Genomic DNA, 20,000 nt, shown 5'->3' on the forward strand with positions numbered 1-20,000 from the left:
AGAATAGAGAACAAATACAAGAAAACATAAACAAGCCTTTACTCTAATAAATCATGTTCTACTAAAATGTGAAGTATAACCATCCCATTGCAAAATAAATAAATAAATAAATAAATAAATAAATAAATAAAAAACACTCGACTCACATATACGTCCAGATATCCATGTTTGCGGGCGGTTGTCCAGCACAATAGCCGTTCTTGAATTCTACATGTTCTTCACACCCCGCGCCCCCCTCCACGTCTTTTCGGCACACCCACGTTTCCGATCCTCTGTTGGAACCTTTTCGAAACGAAAATTCGTATATATTTTTTTTTCTTTCACAAACGTCTTTTCTCGTCACTCGACTTCAACTCCATAACGAAACGGAAGTCCGCGCTCGGGACTCGCGCCAGGCGCTCTCGTTTCGGAACGACTGCGACAGCACCCGCTCCGACAGCGCTGGGGCCGTTGGAAAGGGTGAGTGAAGAAGGGCAGGTTCTGGTTGAGCCTCTGGTTGAGGCTCTGGTTGCCGTCCTGGTTGAGGTTCCTGTCGGAGGAGCGGAGGCAGGCAGAGGGAGGGCGAGGAGGGCGTCTAGAGTGCACAGCCTCAACAGCTCTCATGGGTGCGAATGGTAATGGGGTTAAATGGGTAAATGAGACGGTTGGCAGTGTATCGTGCGATGCCGTCGTCGCTCTGTAACACTCTCGCGGGCAACCTCGAGTCCGGCCGCGCGCTTCCTCCTGTGCGGAAAGGCTTTCCTTCGGACTGATTTAAGGAAACACGTGCACGTTACAGCTGCTGCATAGTAGGCACGTAGATCATAGGAAGTGGCTGCTATTCCGTTTCACGGCGAGAGGCTGCATCTGACGAGGTCGTGTGAAGATGCTATCGTGATACGGACGGCCCCGAGAAGGTTAATTCAAGTGGCACAGTGTCACTCTCAGTTCCGCCCTCACGGTGCCACCGCATGGACTCCGAAAAACATTTTCTTCTCCCTCCTCGTTGGCAACAAAGCACTCCTGTGGCGTCACTATAGTAACAGCTGATCGGTCAGAACCTGCACGAGAAAACGATGTGTTTACATGGTCCGCTTTCGTCACCGCGACCGCACGGAGGACTGCACCGGACTGATTCCTGCGCGGAAAGGCAGCGGGCCCTTCGAGACAGAAAAAAAACAAGAGCGTGCAGGACCGCCGACAAGCACCTCGGCGCTTTGCTTGGGAAGTTCTCACGCCCAACGTTTCTTGCAGCAGTGACTTGTCATGTCATGCGCTTGATGACGGGTGATGGCCTCGAGGCATCGCTGCGGGACACCACTGGCTCGGACGCCCTCATCACCAGCGCGCTCTCTCCGACCCACACGCGGGCACTCCCACGGCACTCTCTGGCACACTGACTTCGACCTCTCCGTGTCGCGTCTGGTGCCACACTGCTCTCGCCTGGACGCCCATGGGTGCACTGGAGGCGGCGGTGTCAGCGGTGGGCGGCGAGGGCGCGGAGGACGGGCAGCGTGCAGTGAGGCGGGCACAGGCACCACGTTAAGTGTCCCACCACCACCAATTGACAGGGCAGCCGACCACGGGTACATGGCCCTGTCGCGCTGCTGTTGTCAGGCACCACCACACCCTGCACTTGCCCTGCCTCACACCTGCTTAATACTACACTACTACACTGCCAGCTGGTCCACGGGGCACCAGATGGCACCTCCGGAGCACCACGTGAGCGCCAGCCTCAGCCGCACCCCCTGGGGCCGAGGCCGATCACTTCCCTGCCCGGCAGATGCAAAGTCTCCCCAGCCAGCGTTCGAAACCTCGCCGCGCTTTGCCGCGATGCAAAAAAAAAAGAAAAAAAAAGTGACATAAACAAAACCTTTCCTTCGGGCTGACCGTTAAGCAACAACCGGTGACAACATTCGAAGGGAAACCATCCAAGAAGGTCGCGCTCAAAGGTGCCTCGGAATCGAACCCCAAGAAAGGAAACAAACAAACGCCCTCGGCTCTGCGTCCACTCCAAATGCTCAGGAAAGAAAATGTAAAATCCGCCTCGGCCTAAATCTGTCACTCGTGGGTAACGCATTGCCACATAAACAGTCAAGGATGTAGGCCTTGCTGACCCACACCTGATAGGACCGCACTCTTTCCTATGATGAAGATGCTTAAGGAACGCCTGCAACTGACAGCCACCCATAGCTTTCTCTCTCTCTCTCTCTCTCTCTCTCTCTCTCTCTCTCTCTCTCTCTCTCTCTCTCTCTCTCTCTCTCTCTCTCTCTCTCTCTCTCTCTCTCTCTCTCTTTCTCTCTCACTTATTATTATTATTACCAAAACAGTAATAATAAGACGAAGAAGTAGAATGGAGAGGAAGAGGAAGAAGAACAGGAAGTAGATGAAGCAGAAGAAGGAGAATTAGACGACGAAAAAAAACAAAGAAAATGAATAAGAATAAGAAGGAATAAATGATACAATAACTCGACCCACAAACAAAAACTCCAGCCATAGCCCGGGAAAGGAGATACATCGGACACATAAACAACGCCGCGGGATAGAAAGAAAGGAAAAAAGAAAGAAACAAGAAAGAAAGAAAGAAAGAAAAAACGAACATCCACCTCGATGAATAAATTGATAAAAACGCATGCACAACGATGGCCGACCGACGCCCGCAAATAAGGAAGGTTTAGCAATGCAGACGACGCGACGCCTCCTGTCCCGTCTCGTGGGTCTCATTTCGACTTTCTTCTTTTTCTTTCTTTCCTTCCTTTCTATCTATTTGTTTATTTATTATTATTATGTTCACCTTTTTATTTCGTTTTCATTGTATATTTCTTTATTTATCTTCTATTTGCTTATTACTTTCTATTTACACATTTATTGGTTTTACTCTCCTCAAATGGTCATCTATTCCCACAGGATGTTGCATACTTTCCCCAATTCATATTGAAACAAACTCTCCTTCAACACAGCCTCTTTTCTTTTCTTCCTTTCTTCTTGGCCAATGAGGTAGTACAAGCAAAAGCCGCTCCTCGCCCGCATGGCTATGATGGGGCGAAGCTTCAACATGACGTTTGGCTCGTCACACGAACGAGCATCTCGGATAATAAGAAGAAATTACGAGCCGAGGAAGGATAATAACTTGTCTGCTGTCGCCAGCGAGTTCGTTGTTGTGACACGGATCAAATAAAGACGCACTCAGAAACATTGCCTCGCGGGTGGAGCCTCCTTTACCCGAGGGAAGGCTCCACGTGTGCAATGTGCATATCCCGGGCATACATATACACACGGCATCATTTGAAAGAAACATAGATACGTAAATATCTATGCTGTTTCCCCTTTGTATGAAGCATGATGGGAGAGATTTGTCGAGCATGATTGAACATTTATGTTTGTCTCGCTAATAACAACTAAAACATTTCAAGTCTTATCCAAGTATCTACCTTCCGACGCCACCTTGCGATCACACAGCACGATCCTCTGACACCTGACACCTTCACCTGCCACCCTGGACACACCTGTAGGAAGTGTTACATCGGACAATTGAACACCTGAGCCTGGTATGAAAATACATCACCGCCGTTGCCTCCTTTGACTGATGGTGACAGAGTGGAGGTCAGGGTTACATCACAGCCACGCCAGGCCCTGGGGGAGGCGGCCGGGTACTTATGCACTCGCAAGGTCATGCGTGTGTTGGCGTACCTCCGCGCATTAGTATTAATGACGAAGACCTATGCTGAAGTCTTTACGCAACAGGCAGCGTGCCGTACACATCCACACATCCACTTCACAAGGAAGAACGGGAGGCAACATCTATCGGGAGCAAAAAGACAGATTGAGTACGTTTCACTAGAGACTTCTCTTGTTATTGTTCGTAAATATCGAACTATACACGACCGCCGCTTTTCGAGTACACATTTTCGGCATCGGCACCGAGCAACCAACATCTCTTTAATCAACTAAAGGAGTCCCCCTCACGTCTTCCTCCCCCCTCTCTCTCTCTCTCTTTCCCTCTCTTCCTCACCCTCCCTCTCGCTCTCGCTCTCCTTCTCCATCCACCTCTTTCTCCACCTCTCCCTCTCCCCCTCCACCCCCTACCCCTCTTTCCACCCCCTCTAAGAGTTCCACGTCAGCACACTACAAGCAATAGGGACCCAGCAGACACGAGACGACATGCCCCTAACATGCCGTAAACAGGAACTAAGGCCCAACAGGAGTCCACTGCGTCCCAGCGTGGCCCCAAAGAGGTGCATGTGGGCAGCGTGACATCAACGAGTACAAATCAAGAGAAATCAATAAACAATGAGAGACAGAGAGAATGAAACGTCAAAATCGGCCAGCGCAACGAACAGTGAATACTCACGCAAGGATTATGTTCTTGTTGTTCTCGTTCTCCTCCAATTAGGCCAATAACAATAGTGCAACGAACCACCGCGTCTGTAGGAACGAGTTGGTCCAAAAGCACGGACGCACGCCAGCGCGCGCGCAAGCACGGCTTCGGAGTAGCGGAGTATTCTCTACGCTACATCGGTGCCTTGTGTCAAGGGGCTGACGAGATGAAACTACTATACCATCGGCTCAGCCCACATCGACGCCCGCGCGCTTGCACTCCTTCAATTCATTCATCCTCTCTTTCTGTCTGTCTGTCTGTCTGTGTCTGCCTGCTTGACTCTTTCTTTCTCTCTCTCTCTCTCTCTCTCTCTCTCTCTCTCTCTCTCTCTCTCTCTCTCTCTCTCTCTCTCTCTCTCTCTCTCTCTCTCTCTCTCTCTCTCTCTCTATCACCTCTCTCTCTCCTCTCTCTCTCTCTCTCTCTCTCTCTCTCTCTCTCTCTCTCTCCTCTCATCACTCTCACTCTCTCTCTCTCTCTCTCTCTCTCTCTCTCTCTCTCTCTCTCTCACTCTCTCACTCTCACTCACACACACTCACTCTCTCTCTCTCTCTCTCTCTCACTCTCACTCTCTCTCTCCTCTCTCTCACTCTCACTCTCACTCTCACTCTCACTCTCACTCTCTCTCTCTCCTCTCTCTTCATCATTATCGCCATCACTAGCAGAGGTATCCGCCATCCCACAATTAAAAACATATCTATTTTGTCACCTCAACAGCCCCACGCAACCATTGTGTCCGTAGCTCCCCCCTGAACCCCTGCAAAATCTGCAAAAAAAAGAAAACCTTAGATGGTGCTGTAACGCCCTATAAAATAGTACGAGGCGTTCGGTCTTCCTGATCACCCTCGCACCCTTCCTTAACTCTAGGTTACTCCAACGGCGACTCATACGCGATTCCCCCCCCCCACCCCCCCCCCCCCACTATCCAACAACACAACGTTAAGACCTCCACCCACTACCTCACCTATCCACATTTTAGCTATACACTCCTCCCATCCTCCAACCACACTCTTACGCCTGCTCCGCCTTCCTTTCTTCATACCAACCCAACTTTATCTCCTACTTCTCAACTTTACTTAACTTTCCACCACTTCACCAATTCTTTTTCTCCTCCCTTCTCCTTTAATCTTCCTTTTACACCCCCCCCTCTTTTTCTCTCTCTCCTCTCCTTCTCACTCTCCTCTCACTCTCTTCTCATCCCTTTATCACTCTCCCTCCCTTCCCTCTACTCCCTCCTGTGCATACACGTTCGATCACACTGGCGAATAATCCTTCTCCCTTTCCTTCTCCCTTTCCTTCTCCCATTCCTTCTCCCATTCCTTCTCACTCTCCTTCTCCTTCTCCCTCTCCATTTCTCCCTCTCTCACTCTCATTATCATTCACCCTACCACACACCCATCCACCCAACCATCCAATCAACCAACCAACCACCCACTCACTCACGCAATCATCCATTCATCCTCCCACCAACACACACACTTCTCACACCACGCCTACGCCCACGCCCATGCCCATGACCGGACGCGGCTGTCACGAGGAGTTGCAAGCGATCAGGACCAATCATGCGGCTGATGGGCGTCATGATTGGCCAAGCCCTCAGGTGCGAGGAGGCACAGTGCCACACGCCCAGATTTCTAATGGGCGTTTATTCTTTTCTAATGGGTGGGCCCCACTTTATGATTAACGCTGTTGTTATTTTCTGCATATATATCATTGCGATTATTGTTACCATTGCTATTATCTTTATCATTATTATCGTTATTAATATTACCATTATCATCATTATCATTACCATTATTATCATTATTAATATCCTCCTTTTCATTACACGTCTTATCATTACTATCATTACTATCATTATTATTATCAACATCATCATTTTCATATACTCTTCTTGCCATTATCATCATTCCTCTTACTATCATAATCATGACCAGTTCTTCTATCATAACCCTTTCTCTGATTATCATCATTATCGCCATCACTAGCAGTAATCGCATCCCACAATTTAAAATATTTATTTTGTCATTAACCAAGCATACCCATTCGTAGCTCCCCTGCAACCCCCTGCAAAACTCCTGCAAAGAACACCTTAGTCTGGTGCCCCTGTAACGCCCCTTTAAATACTACGAGGCTTGTCTTCTGCTTCCCTGCCTCTCCCTTCATCTACGGTACTCCACGGGACTCTACTCCCCCTACTCCTACCCCTCCCTCCACTACTCCCCATTCCTCTTGTCTCCCCTTCTCTCCTACCCTCTCTTCCTGTGCCTTCCCTTTCCTTCCCCTACCCTCTCCCTAGGTCTTTTCTTTCCCCTACTCTCCCTTTCCCACCCCACCACCTCACCCCCTTTCTCTTTCCCTCCCTCTCTCCTTCTTCTCCTCTCCCTCTACCCCCTCCCCTCCCCTTCTCTTCTCTTCTTTTCTCCCTCCCCCTCTCCCTCCCCCTTCCCTTCCCCTCCCCTTCCCCTTTTCCTCCCCCCATCTCCTTCGCCTTCCCCTCCCCTCTTTCTCTTCTCTCCTCTTCTCCTTCCCCTCCCCTCCTTCTCTTCTCTCCTCTTCTCCTTCCCCTCCCCTCCCCTTGGGTCCATCGCTGGTTGGCACGGCGAGTCGGCGATCCGTGTCTTGGCATATTGATATCAGTCACTCGTATTTAACATCCCTTACCCTTGACCCTTTGCATTCCCCACAACCCCACTCCTCCCCCCTCTCCGCCTATCCTCTCCCCTCTAACCTTCTCCACGTCTACTTCTCTCTTCTTCTTTTCTTTACTCTTCCCCTCCTCCTCCTACCCTTCTCACTTATCCTTTTCATTACCTTTCGCACTCCTCCTCTCCTTCTCTTTCGCCCTTTCTTTTATCTTTCACACTCCTCCTCTTCTCTCTTCCCCTTTTCATTATCCGCCCCCTCCTTCTCCCCCTCTTTCTTTCCCTTTCCATTATCAGCCCCCTCCTTATCCCATTCCCTCTTCCCTTCTCCTCCCTTTTCCTTTACCTTTCCCCTTCCTCCCTACCAATACTTTCACCCCTTCTCCCAATTCCACTTCCCTTTTTCCCTTCCCCATCTTCCTCTTCCTCCTTTCCCCTCCTCCCCCTCCATCTCCTCTCACTCTCACCCTTCCTTCCCCTCCCCCTTCTCTCGTCCCTTTCCCTCTCTCACTCTCTTCCTCACTCCTCCTCCCCACTCCTCTCCTCCTCCCCTCATCACTCCCCTTTCCTCACTCCCTCTCACTCTCAAGACACTAATTCCTCCTCTCCCTCCCTTCATCCCCCCCCCCCTCAAACCAAGAGAATAACTCACCTACGAAAAGAGAACGCCAACCAAAGAGAAAAAACATCCACCACTCAGTATCGCAATCAGTCCAGCTCCGTAGGCGTCCCCTCCTCTCCCTCTCTCTCTCTCTCTTATCTCCCCTTTTTAATACGTGGGGGTGGGGGTGAGGGGGTAGAAAGGAGGGAGGAAGAGGGAGGAAGAGGGAGAGGGAGAGGGAGAGGGAAAGGAGAAGGGAAGGGGACGGGGTGGGGTGGGTAGGGGGAAAGAAAGGGGAGAGAGAGTGGGGAAGGGAAGGGGAAAGAGAAGGGAGAGGGAGACGAGGGGGGAGGGAGGAGGAGAAGGGGGAGGAGGAAAGAGAAGAAGAAGAAGAGGAAGAAGAAGAAGGAGGAGGAGGAAGAGATGGAGAATGAGTAAGAGGAGGAGGAGGAGGAGGAGGAGGAGGAGGAGGAGGAGGAGGAGGAGGAGGAGGAGGAGGAGGAGGAGGAGGAGGAGGAGAAAAAAAATGAGTAGGATGAAGAAGAGGAGGAGGAGAGGTGAAAGAAAAGGAAGAGGAGGGGAGGGGGAGGGGGAGGGGGTGACCCCTCTCGTGCTTGAAGGAAGTGGAGGAGGAGGAGGAGGACGAGAAGAATGAGCAGGAGGAAGAAGAAGAGGAGGAGGAGGACGAGAAGAATGAGCAGGAGGAAGAAGAAGAGGAGGAGGAGGAGGAGGAGGAGGAGGAGGAGGAGGAGGAGGAGGAGGAGGAGGAGGAGGAGGAGGAGGAGAAGAAAAAAAATGAGCAGGAGGAAGAAGAAGAGGAGGAGGAGAGGTGAAAGAAAAGGAAGAGGAGGGGAGGGGGAGGGGGTGACCCCTGTCGTGCTTGAAGGAAGTGTTCACTTATCTTCCCATCAGCGGCAGTTCCTCCGCCTGGAAGTGGACTATTGCAAGTCTCAAGTAACCTTTGCATTACGCGGATCTCCTTCCCGCCGCGCCGCCTCTCTCACGCTTATTCCTTCTTTCTTCTCTATCTCTTTCTCTCTCTTTCTTTCTTTCTTTCTTTCTTTCTTTCTTTCTTTCTTTCTTTCTTTCTTTCTTTCTTTCTTTCTTTCTTTCTTTCTCTCTCTCTCTCTCTCTCTCTCTCTCTCTCCCTCCCTCTCTGTTTTCTATTATCTGTCAATTCATTATATTCCATTCTTTCTTCACTTCACTTAATTCACTCAACCATGTATTTATTTTTTTTTTTTCGTTTACTCATTCGTCTATCTATTTACGTTTTTTTTTTTATTTGCACTCTTTTGTGAGTATTTATTTCCCCTTTCCTTAATCTATCAAGTTATCATTATATTCTCCTTCGCCCCTTTTTTTTTAGATTATTATATTTATTCTTATCTATATTGCATTCATAAACTTATCCTATTCTTGAAAGTATATTTTCCCTCTCTTACCCTCATCATTTCCTTCTCTTAACCTCATCTATTTCTTTCTCCTAATCTCTCTTTCGCTAACTTATTTTCCCTTATATCATTCCCTTCTCCCCTTCGTCTCAAATTGCCAACCTTCTCTTCATCTCCTCCTTCTCCCTTTCCCCCCACACTTCTATCTTGCAACTTGCAATCAATCGACCCAAATACACACGGCCAGCGATTGAAACGCTTGCCCTCCCTTTCATCAATCTCAAGTATCAATTCTCCTCATGTTCCCCCACCCCCTTCTTTTTCTTTTTCTTTTTCTTTTTCTTTTTCTTTTTCTTTTTCTTTTTCTTTTTCTTTTTCTTTTTCTTCTTCTTTTTCTTCTTCTTTTTCTTCTTCTTTTTCTTCTTCTTTTTCTTCTTCTTTTTCTTCTTCTTTTTCTTCTTCTTTTTCTTCTTCTTTTTCTTCTTCTTCTTCTTCTTCTTCTTCTTCTCCTCCTCCTCCTCCTCCTCATCATCATCATCATCATCATCATCATCATCATCATCATCATCATCATCATCATCATTCCTCATTCCTCATTCCTCTTTCCCCTCCCCTTTACCCTTCCCTCCCCTTTACCCTTCCCTCCCCTTTACCCTTCCCCTCCCCTTCCCCTTCCCCTTCCCCTCCACCCTACAAAACAACACCAACCCTTCTATCCACCCCCCCACCCCCACCAGTACCCGCAAAAGAAGGCGTAGTATCCGCTCCCAGGTCGTACATGCAATGGGACCACCACTTGGGCTCCTTTAAGGCTCATTACGACTTATTTGTCACAGCAGAGATCCGGAGTGCTCAGCGCAAGGGCAAAATCGTCCCGGTGTTGTGCGACGGTGGGTAAGAAGGGGAGGGGGGAGGGAGGGAGGGAGGGATGGGGGGATGGGGGAGGGATGGGGGGAGGGAGGGAGGGAGGATGGGGGGATGGGAGGAAAGGAGGGAGAGGGAGGGGTTGCACTATCTATCTGTTTGTTTCTAATCATCTGTCTGTCTATCTATCTATCTATCTATCTATTTGTCTATCTATTTATCTATCTATATATTTGTCTATCTATATATTTGTCTATTTATCTATCTGCCTATCTACATATCTATGTCTACCTTCCTATCTATCTATCTATCTATCTGTCTATCTGTCTATCTATCTATCTATCTATCTATCTATCTATCTATCTATCTATCTATCTATCTATCTATCTCTATTTATATCCATCTATTTATTTATCTATCTACCTATTCATATACCTATCTATCCATCTATTCATCCATCCATCTCCATGAGTCTAAACACGAAGAGAGCACACATACGCACACAATGTTGTATGCGCAAAACAAAACAAAACAAACAAAACAAGCAAACAAACAAAACACATTCCTCCGCCACGTGAGAAATGGAGACATTAATTTGAACAGCTGACACCGCCATCCCAGCATAAACAAAAACATTGCTTATTATCCTGTCACCATAAGCCCTTTGCGAGGAACGCCGGGGCTCCTCCTGAAGGTGAAGGACAGTCGCCCTATCGCCAAATGCCCTTCGGGAGACGAGAAAGCCTCCTGAAGGCGTGGAATACTCAACCGTACGCATTGACCTTATGGCAAGTTCAACGAAGTTTTTTTTGTTCAACGGAACTTTATGGCGAGCTCAACGTGAACTTTTGACGTGTTCAACGTGACCTTATGACGAGTTCACACCTTCGCCGCCCATTGGCTACGCCCCTCTCCCCCTCCTCTTCCGCCCACCCGCCCCCGTTCGAAGCCCTTCCTCTCGCGTCATTTAAAGACGTCAATCTTCTCTTCTTTGCCGTCCTGCTTCAGGCTGCTCCTTTCTCTCGTTCTTTTGTCTGCTGCTCTTCCCTATTTCTTGGCCTTTGTTTAAGTATGTTTGCTTGTACGTGTGTGCTCTTTCTTTCTTTCTATTTATCTCTCTATCTTTTTATCTCTTTCTCTTCCTTTCTGCACCGGAGGAGAGGGAGAGACCCTCCTCTCTATCTCTGTCTTTATCACCGTCTCTCCTTATTTCTTCTATTCCATTTCCCTCCTTTTCCTCCTCTCTATCTCCACATTCCCCTCATCAATCTCCCTCCGCCGACATGGCCGATAACAAGGCCAAATGGAGTGAAACGGTTAATTCCTCCCTTTGCCCCTTTTTTCCCTATGCCCTCGCAGCTGTTCGCCATCCCGACAGCGGCGTGTCTCATCCTCGCTCCTTCCCCTTGGTTCCTCTTGCTCTTCCTCTTCTTCTTCTTCTTCTTCTTCTTTTCGTTTCTATGTTCTATGTATTCGACATATGTACCATTACCCGTCCCTCTTCTCTTTCTCTTTCTCTTTCTCTATCGCTATCTCTCTCTCTCTCTCTCTTCTTATCTCTCTTTCTCATTCCCTTAAACTTTCTCTCCATCTCCCTCTCTCTTTCCCTCTTAGGTGAAGCAGCGAACATACATTATCTACAAATATATGTGTGTGATGAGTAGAATCACAAACAAGATAATATAAATCATACAAATAAAAGCATTACATATCATATAAGATATAATCTAATCACAAGTATACATTTTTTTCAATATACATATACCACCCAGTTACAATAACAACGCAACCAATAACACACATTAACAACAATGACAGAAACAAGTTACATCTTTCTCGGGTAAAATTCACCTCCACTCTCCCTCTCCCTGCCAAGAGTCTACGGTATTTCCCCACCATCTTCGAGAGCTTTACTGCAAGAATTATTGGCAGTCAGTCGAATGCAATGTAGAAGAAACCTAAATGCAGACTTTGCAAACGAAGAGTATAAACGAACACTTGAACAAAACGAAACATAGTTCATAAATGATACAACCTTTCAGACAACCTAGCATGAGGTTCCAGAGTTATTAATTATTTCATAACATCAACTGTACTAGAAGATGTAATTATGCTGTATCCGTATGCTGGTACATGATACCCTATTAGAACATTTATCAAATTGTCCTATTCAGCAGGTGAGAATACTATATCATATAATATGTAATGGACCTAAATATTAATACAATGTACAATGGTTAAAGTCATACTACATAAATTGCATAAATGTATCAAAGCTTGCCCATGCCTGTGCAGTTAGCCAGGGTGGTAAATAAAGATCTAATCTAAAAAAAAAAATCTTGGAGACTCTCGACGGAACCCAGTGTAGTGAAGTTATCAAAGTTTGTTTTGTTGGTAATGATCCATTTTTGCCATTTTTAATATCCATCTTTGATTAATGTTATATACTCTGTCCTAAATAATGGTGAAGTAATGAACTGGTGAATGTATGTTGTGAAGATAATGATGCTAATAATGATGATGATGATAGAATTACAACATAACAGTAATGATAAAGATAACGATGTATCCTTTCACGTTCCAGGTTGGTTTATGTTTCCATACCACAACTTGTGATACTGAAAACATTCGTATTTCTCTACCTGTTCTATCTATCTTTACGGATTTATGTTTTTTTATATATTTCATCTATTTCAGCTATCAATCTTCTCTTGCCTTTTCTTGTCTTCCCCCTCTTCTCTCTCTCTCTCTCTCTCTCTCTCTCTCTCTCTCTCTCTCTCTCTCTCTCTCTCTCTCTCTCTCTCTCTCTCTCTCTCTCTCTCTCCCTTCAATGCTAGTGCCTGCGCAAACTGCCCAGACAACAATACCCGTTTCCACGAGCCTGAATCTCTACCCAGACCAGAACCCGCCACGCTTCACCCTTACGGACACTTTCCAGACGAGCGAAAATCCCGTGAGAGACCGGAACACGCAAAGGCACAGGATTAGGCAAGAATGATAACAGTTTTCTCGCCACCCCTCTCCTAGCCCTCCCCATCCCCTTCCCCTCCCCTCATCCCTTTCCTCCTCACCTCCCCCTCACCTCCCCTCATCCCTTTACCCCTCTCCTCCCCCCTCGCCCTCCTTTCCCCTCCCCTTCCCCTCCCTAACCCTCCCCTCATCCCTTTACACCCCTCCTCCCTCCTTCCCCTCCCCTCCTCCTACCAAGATCGCATGCCGAGTCTCCTTCTCACTGCGGTCGGAAACAAACTCGTCCTCCACAAAAGCCTCAAAGGCGCCCATTTTGGGGGAAGCACAAGTACCAGCCATTTATCCCATTGCTTCCTTTTAAATCCCCTCTGAGGCGAGCGCACACGAATGCTAATGAAACAAACTCGACGACACACAGAGTTCGCAATTAGAGGGCCGTCCCAACGTGGCCCTCCTTAGTCGGGGCTGGACAAGCGAGGAGAAGAAACGCGGTTAGTCTGTTGCGTTCTGCGTTCACACTAGTGGGGAGACGCGGATAAGGAACCTTGGAGCTGAACAATAACTGCAGAGACGATGAGATAACGATGCTAATGATGGGATCTTCCGGCAGACTCGACTCGAATGCGTAACAAGGTCGGAGTCGCGGATTGATTGTGTCCCATTTCAATCGCGCAATGCCATTCCAATTATCTATTGCTTGATTATTTGTTACTTATTATCATACCTGCAATCACGAATCCTCCGACCTCCCTCTTTCCCTCCTATTCCTCTCTTTCTCCTTCCCTCCTCTTTCTTTCATTCTTCCACTCTCCCTCCTTCTCTCCCTTTTTTTCTCTTTCCTTTTCTCCACTGCTCTCTCTCTCTCTCTCTCTCTCTCTCTCTCTCTCTCTCTCTCTCTCTCTCTCTCTCTCTCTCTCTCTCTCTCTCTCTCCTTCTCTCCTTCTCTCCTTCTCTCCTTCTCTCCTTCTCTCCTTCTCTCCTTCCCTCCTTATTCTCCTTCCCTCCATTCTTCCCTCCCTTCCTCTCCTCCCTCCCTCCCTCCTATCCCACCTCCTCTCCGGCCCGCCCGTGAGCCGCACAATTCCCGTGACCTTCGCCATGAGCGTGAATCCCATGACACTCGCCATGAAGACTGGCCAATCACGGAACCCGCCTTTCCTAATCCGCTAATGAGGCTCCGGTGGTCGCGCCAGTCATGCAGGGCGCGATGCATGACCCAGCACTTGATACGAAGGAATGAATCGCTGGCGTTACGCAAGTGCGAAGAAGGGGCGGGAGGAGGGTAGGGGTGTGAGACCTGGGGGGTGGGGGACCGAGGAGGGATGAGACCAAGACAAAGGGGGGTTAGGGGGTGGGGTGAGACCAAGACCAAGGGGGGCTAGGTGGGGGGTGGGGTGAGACCAAGACGAAGGGGGGCTAGGGGTGGGGGGTAGGTGAGACCAAGACTACGGGGGGCTAGGCGGGGGTGGGGTGAGACCAAGACCAAGGGGGGCTAGGTGGGGAGTGGGGTGAGACCAAGACCAAGGGGGGCTAGGTGGGGAGTGGGGTGAGACCAAGACGAAGGGAGAACGGGGGAGTTAGGAGGTAAGAGGTAGGGAAGGGGGAGGGGGAGGGGGGCAGGCAGTCATCATAACGTGATTAAGGGCGATGAGGTGCAGGTTCGTCTCGGTATTGTTGTTAACTTTAGTTGTTGTTGTTGTTGTTGATGTCATCGTCGCTTGTATTACCGCTGCTTTTGTTGTTGTTGTTGTTGTCAACGGTGACGGGAGAGGAGTTCCTGCCCTTAACCACAGCCGTTGTTGTTGAGGGTGGCAGCAATCGTGATAAACAAAGGGATAAGGAAAATGACAACACTCACAAGTAATGAAGTCGTGAATATAATCAGAGTAACAATTAAAGTAACGCTGCTCAACTTTACTCTTCTCTCTCGTCTACCTTTCCTCACTTTTTCCTCCGCGAAGCCGAGAGATATAAAAAAAGGAATAACTTCACAAAGCAAGAGATGCAATTGATGTGTTTCGAAGTAATATCTTCATATCAGACTTATATAATTCTGATGAAGATATGGCGTCACTAACGCGTCAACTGCACATCTTGCTTTGTGAAGTGACTTCGGTATCATTCATATCTTCCTTACATTTGTCTTCCCTTCTTCGTTTCCTCTTATTTTGCCTTAACGTCTTCCCTTAAATATCATTATACTGTTCATCCTTACTTTCTGTTTTTCTATTTTTTTCTCTTTTCTCTCTTCCCAATTTTACCATTTCATTCATTAACAAATCTAGTCTCCTTTATGTTTTTCTATCGTTTCTCTAATTCATCTTTCGTTATTCTCCCCCCGTACTTTCAATTTCAAGAACTTTATTTTCTATCTTTGATGTGTTCTGCCATTATCCCCATTCTTCCTTCCTCCCGGTCTTCGCATAATTTCCCTAAATCATCACACCATCATCATCATCATCATCATCACATTACATGATCACCACAACCATCAGTATCATCCCCATCCTCTATTCCACCACAATTACTCCCATCATCCCCTCGTCTCGTCCCCCCCCCCCCGTGCAACATTAACATGCATTTAAACAACGCCATTATCATGATAACCTCTTCCAACTCGTCCAGGTTAAGTTCCCTTGACCTTGGCCCTCGACCTTGCAACGGTAGGGTCACGCAGGGTCACGTGGTTGCCTGCCTGCCTGCCTGACCTCATTCCAGTCAAGGGTGGGGGATGCTTTCCTCGCTTGTCATGCTTCTCTCCCAGTTCTCCCTCTCTTTTTTTTCTTATTCTTTTTGGTATGTGATCTTGAAGAAGAAGAGGGGGGGAAGGGGAGGGAGGATGGTAGGAGGAGGAAGGGGATATGACTAGGAGGACGTTGGACGTTGAGAAGACTTAAAGAAATGGGAAGAGGGGAAGAGATGGGAAGAGAGAGAAAGAGAGAGAGAGAGAGAGAGAGAGAGAGAGAGAGAGAGAGAGAGAGAGAGAGAGAGAGAGAGAGAGAGAGAGAGAGAGAGAGAGAGAGAGAGAGAGAGAAAAGATTTAGAAGTACACGAAATGTAAAGTTATCAATCAAATACAAATGACTTGAACATAATTCCACAGGACAAAAAAAAACTTTGATCAAACATCCTGATTGTGGAAGGGAGTCTAGTGAGAGCTTGTATATTGTTTATATAAGTATACATAGTTTACACATTACTTAAACCTAATTGTATCTTTAAATATATTAGTATGTTGTTTAAGTGGCATCTGGACCTTGTAGTGAGAGACCATCAAAGGAAAAGCGTCTCAAGTATAATGATACTCTTTTTAACACAGTCTTGCGTAAGGGTGTAAGTGCCAGATCCTATATGACTGTGCAAGTGCAAATCTCAGCGAGAAAATTAAAGAAAAAAAAAACGAATTCTTAAAAAGTGCTGTTTCAGCATCATAATGACTTTCTTTGAGGAGTATTCTTGACACGTATTCTAAAGGGTTGCGTTTGAGTACCGGCAAGTTCTTGTAACATCTTAGCTCAAAAGGTTCGGAATCTTGAGTTTCTGACGAGTTCTAAATTTTAGACATCCTAGAGGTTAGTGAAAGCGCTCAAAAACTTCGCAAAATATTTATAAAAAAAAAAGTCAAAGAGGCTGTAAGTGTTTCCATGAACTTCTAAAAATGCCTCTCAGCGATGGCTTTCTAAACAAAACAAAAAAACATGCCATCATCAAGAAGAAATGAAACGCTCTTAAAGCGAAGACCTTTTGACTCGGCACTACGCGGCGCGGAGACACTCAAACCGCGCGTGCTCCGTCCGTAGAGTTTAGCCAGCCACACTTCTCGCGTCGAGTGAAAACGTGGAAAGTACCGGTAATAAAAGTCGAATGTTACGATGACTCTCTCTCGACAGCTCGTGACGGATTCGGTCCAAAGCGGCTCGTAAGCGAATGGGTAATTTTACGGTTTCTAGGAGGAATGCGCTCGTAATAACACAGGATTTATCTCATCTCGGAAAAAAGAAAATCTTTCGACAGCGTTTCCTATCTCCGACCGAAGCAAAAAGAACAGTCGATCCAAATAAATAATATATATATATATATATATATATAAATGCATATATATATATATATATATATATATAATATTATATATATATATTATATATTGTGTGTTATATATATATATATATATATATATATATATATATATTATATATAAATAATATATATATATATATATCTGAAATCACATCAAACCAAAACTGACAACAACAGTCATTAAATTCAAGGTTTAATGATTAATATCAGTCATTTTTAAGAAACTAAGCAATTGTAAACTTAACCCAATTCTTAAAAAAAAAACACCCACACATAAACATAAGGAAGTTGCAATTTTCATCAACGCTCCTTGCACAATCAGGGGTACCGACATATCATTATCATATCAATGCAATAATTAATGCATATTTCTCTCGTATCTGGCACACAGAAACGCACGCTCTCTCTCTCACGCACATGAATACACACGAACACTCTCTCTCGGAAGTATACATGTGGTCTTTCATTACGTATGCAGACATGCCGTAAAAATATATATCCACATCGGAACTCTCTCTTGTTCATATTTATGTTCATACTCGTTCTACTTTTTTATCAATCTCTCTCTTTCTCTTTCTCTCTCTCTCTTTCTCTTGATCCGTCTCTCTCTCTCATTCTCTCTCTCCCTCTCCCTCTCCCTCTCCCTCTCCCTCTCTTCTCTCTTCTCCCCTCCTCTCTCTCTCATTCTCTCTCTCCCTTCTCCCCCTCTCTCCCCCTCTCTCTCTCTCATTCTCTCTCTCCCTCTCCCTCTCCCTCTCCCTCTCCCTCTCTTCTCTCTTCTCTCCCTCTCTAACCACATACACCCAGACAGACAGACATATATATAGACAGACAGACGGACAAATACAGATAGATGAACAAACTAGACTGAGACACACATATCCACACGTCATAAATCACACCCGACCAAGCCGTTTTGACACGCCCTTGCAAACCTTGCCACTGCAGACAAATTCCCCCCCCCCTCCCCCCCAGTCTCTCCTCGGCCCCTCGGGGGAAGCCACGACAACCACACATACGGAAGCGGCGGAAACCTTCCCTCAACGTGGTAGCGGTGGCGGGAACGGGGACCTTGAGTTGAATGAAAATGTGTTGGATGATCTTCACTTCTATGATATTAAAATTTGGATTATTGTTTTATTTTTATTTTCTAGTCGAGATGAAGATTATCCTTTTTTTTGGAGGGGGGGGGGTGTAGGGGGTTGGGAGATGCAATCCTTCTATAAGGATCATGCGAATTGTTGAGCGACGAATAACTTCCGACTGACTCATTCTACGATATTCTATTTTACTGATTCTACGATATTCTATTTTACTCATTCTATGATATTCTACTTCCGACAAACCCATTCCACGACATTCTACTTTCGACAGAATCACTGTACGATATCCTACTTTTACAAACACACAAAAAATGAATAGAAATAAATCTAAAAATATTCTGACCAAAATAAACGCATCTGACGAGTACACTGCAATCACCGACGCAGATTGGACACGTCGAGTGCTTCTTCTGACCTCGAGTTTTGACTTTTGATTTCGCTTTTTGCAAAATAAGGCACATTTCGAAAAGATAATATCAATATCTCCGCCGAAGATTGCGTTCTTTTCTTTGTGTCTCTAACATTTCTCTTTTTTTTAGGTTTATCGTTTATATCGATCATAAATCACTGAAAATTCTTCGGCTGTTTCCTCCGTAATGGTGGTCGGGTGTCAGGAGTCACACAGCGCCCGGATGTAAGTGTTATTCGTTGTTGTTGGTGGTGATGATGGTGATGGTGGTGATGATGATGATGGTGGTGGTGTCATGGTGATGATAATGATAGTGGTGGTGGTGATGGTGATGATGGTGGTGGTGGTGATGGTGGTGTCATGGTGATGGTGATGATAGTGGTGGTGATGGTGATGATGATAGTGGTGGTGGTGATGATGATGATAGTTGTGGTGGTGATGATGATAATAGTGGTGGTGGTGATGGCGATGATGATGATGATAGTGTTGTATGATGATGATTGTAACAATAATAATAACAATAAGAATGATAAAGATGACAATAGTAATATCATGAACATGATCATGATTATGATTATCATTATTATATCATCATTATTATTATTATTACTATTACTATCATAACAATAGTGACAGGAAGAATGAGAATGAAAATAAGAATGATAAAAAAAATAAAAAATAAACAAAAACGAAAAACCAAAAGCTAGAAAAAAATCCAAACCCCAAACTCTCTCGTTCTCTCTCAATCTTCAAGCGAACCCCTACTGTGAGAAGGTGACAAGGTTATAAGACCCAAGAACCACGAACACTGCAACAGCCTCAGGAAAAAAGGGAAGGGGGAAGGGGGAAGGGGGAAGGGGGAAGGGGGAAGGGGGAGGAGGGAAGGGGGAGGGGGGAAGGGGGAGGGGGAAGGGGGAGGGGGAAGGGGGAGGAGGAAGGGGGAAGGGGAAGGGGAAATGGAAGGGGAAAGGGGGAAGGGGAAAGGGGGAAGGGGAAAGGGAAGCAGGAAGGTGGAAAGGTAAAGGGAAAGGGAAAGGAAAGTGGTAGGGATAGGGGAGGAGAAGTAAGAAGTATAGATAAAATAAAAATACGAACTCCAACCGCTCCCTCCAACCCCTAACCCCCCTCTACCCCCCTTCCCCCCACCAAACGCCTGTCAACCAATGCAGTCAATCCGTCAAGTCAAGCCCAACCTTGTACGTCTCAAAAGCCTACCTGACGAATCACAGACCGGCAGCTACCTTGACCCTTGACCTTTGACCTACGCACCTGGAAGAGAAGAAAAAAAAGGAGAATTAGTAAGTCGCTCGGGTCATCACAATAAAGACGCTTGTAAAATAAGAGTTTATCTGAGATACACTGAATAAATAGTATTAAGTGTGGTTTATACGAAGCAATTGATCAATGCTCAAATGAAGAAAAAAAAAACATTACGCATCAAGAAATGTTTATACATGTTTATCTACTACCTTATCTGCCTAACCTTCCTATTCAAAAAGAAAATAAATAAATAATAAATAAATAAATAAATTAATTAATAAATAAATAGACAAAATAAATTCCAATTATGTTCATCATTCTAC

The 20,000-nt window shown here is 46.2% G+C and overlaps 1 protein-coding gene across 5 annotated transcripts in view; it reads right to left on the minus strand.

Moving 5' to 3' along the window:
* Positions 1–20,000, minus strand: part of LOC122247536 (uncharacterized) — a 316,213-nt gene that overhangs the window by 117,382 nt on the left and 178,831 nt on the right. Inside the window, exon 1 of one of the 5 annotated variants that reach the window (XM_086553404.1) lies at positions 147–281. The exons of the other annotated variants lie outside the window; for them this stretch is intronic. Coding sequence (XP_086409530.1) covers positions 147–166 — 20 coding nt within the window. The 5' untranslated portion in view covers positions 167–281. Of the gene's footprint in view, positions 1–146; positions 282–20,000 lie in introns of those variants that run through there. 5 annotated transcript variants of the gene reach the window in all.

Source organism: Penaeus japonicus, unplaced genomic scaffold, assembly GCF_977035675.1.
Source record: "Penaeus japonicus unplaced genomic scaffold, GWHDUDI00000001_assembly GWHDUDI00000028, whole genome shotgun sequence".
Taxonomy (NCBI): domain Eukaryota; kingdom Metazoa; phylum Arthropoda; class Malacostraca; order Decapoda; family Penaeidae; genus Penaeus; species Penaeus japonicus.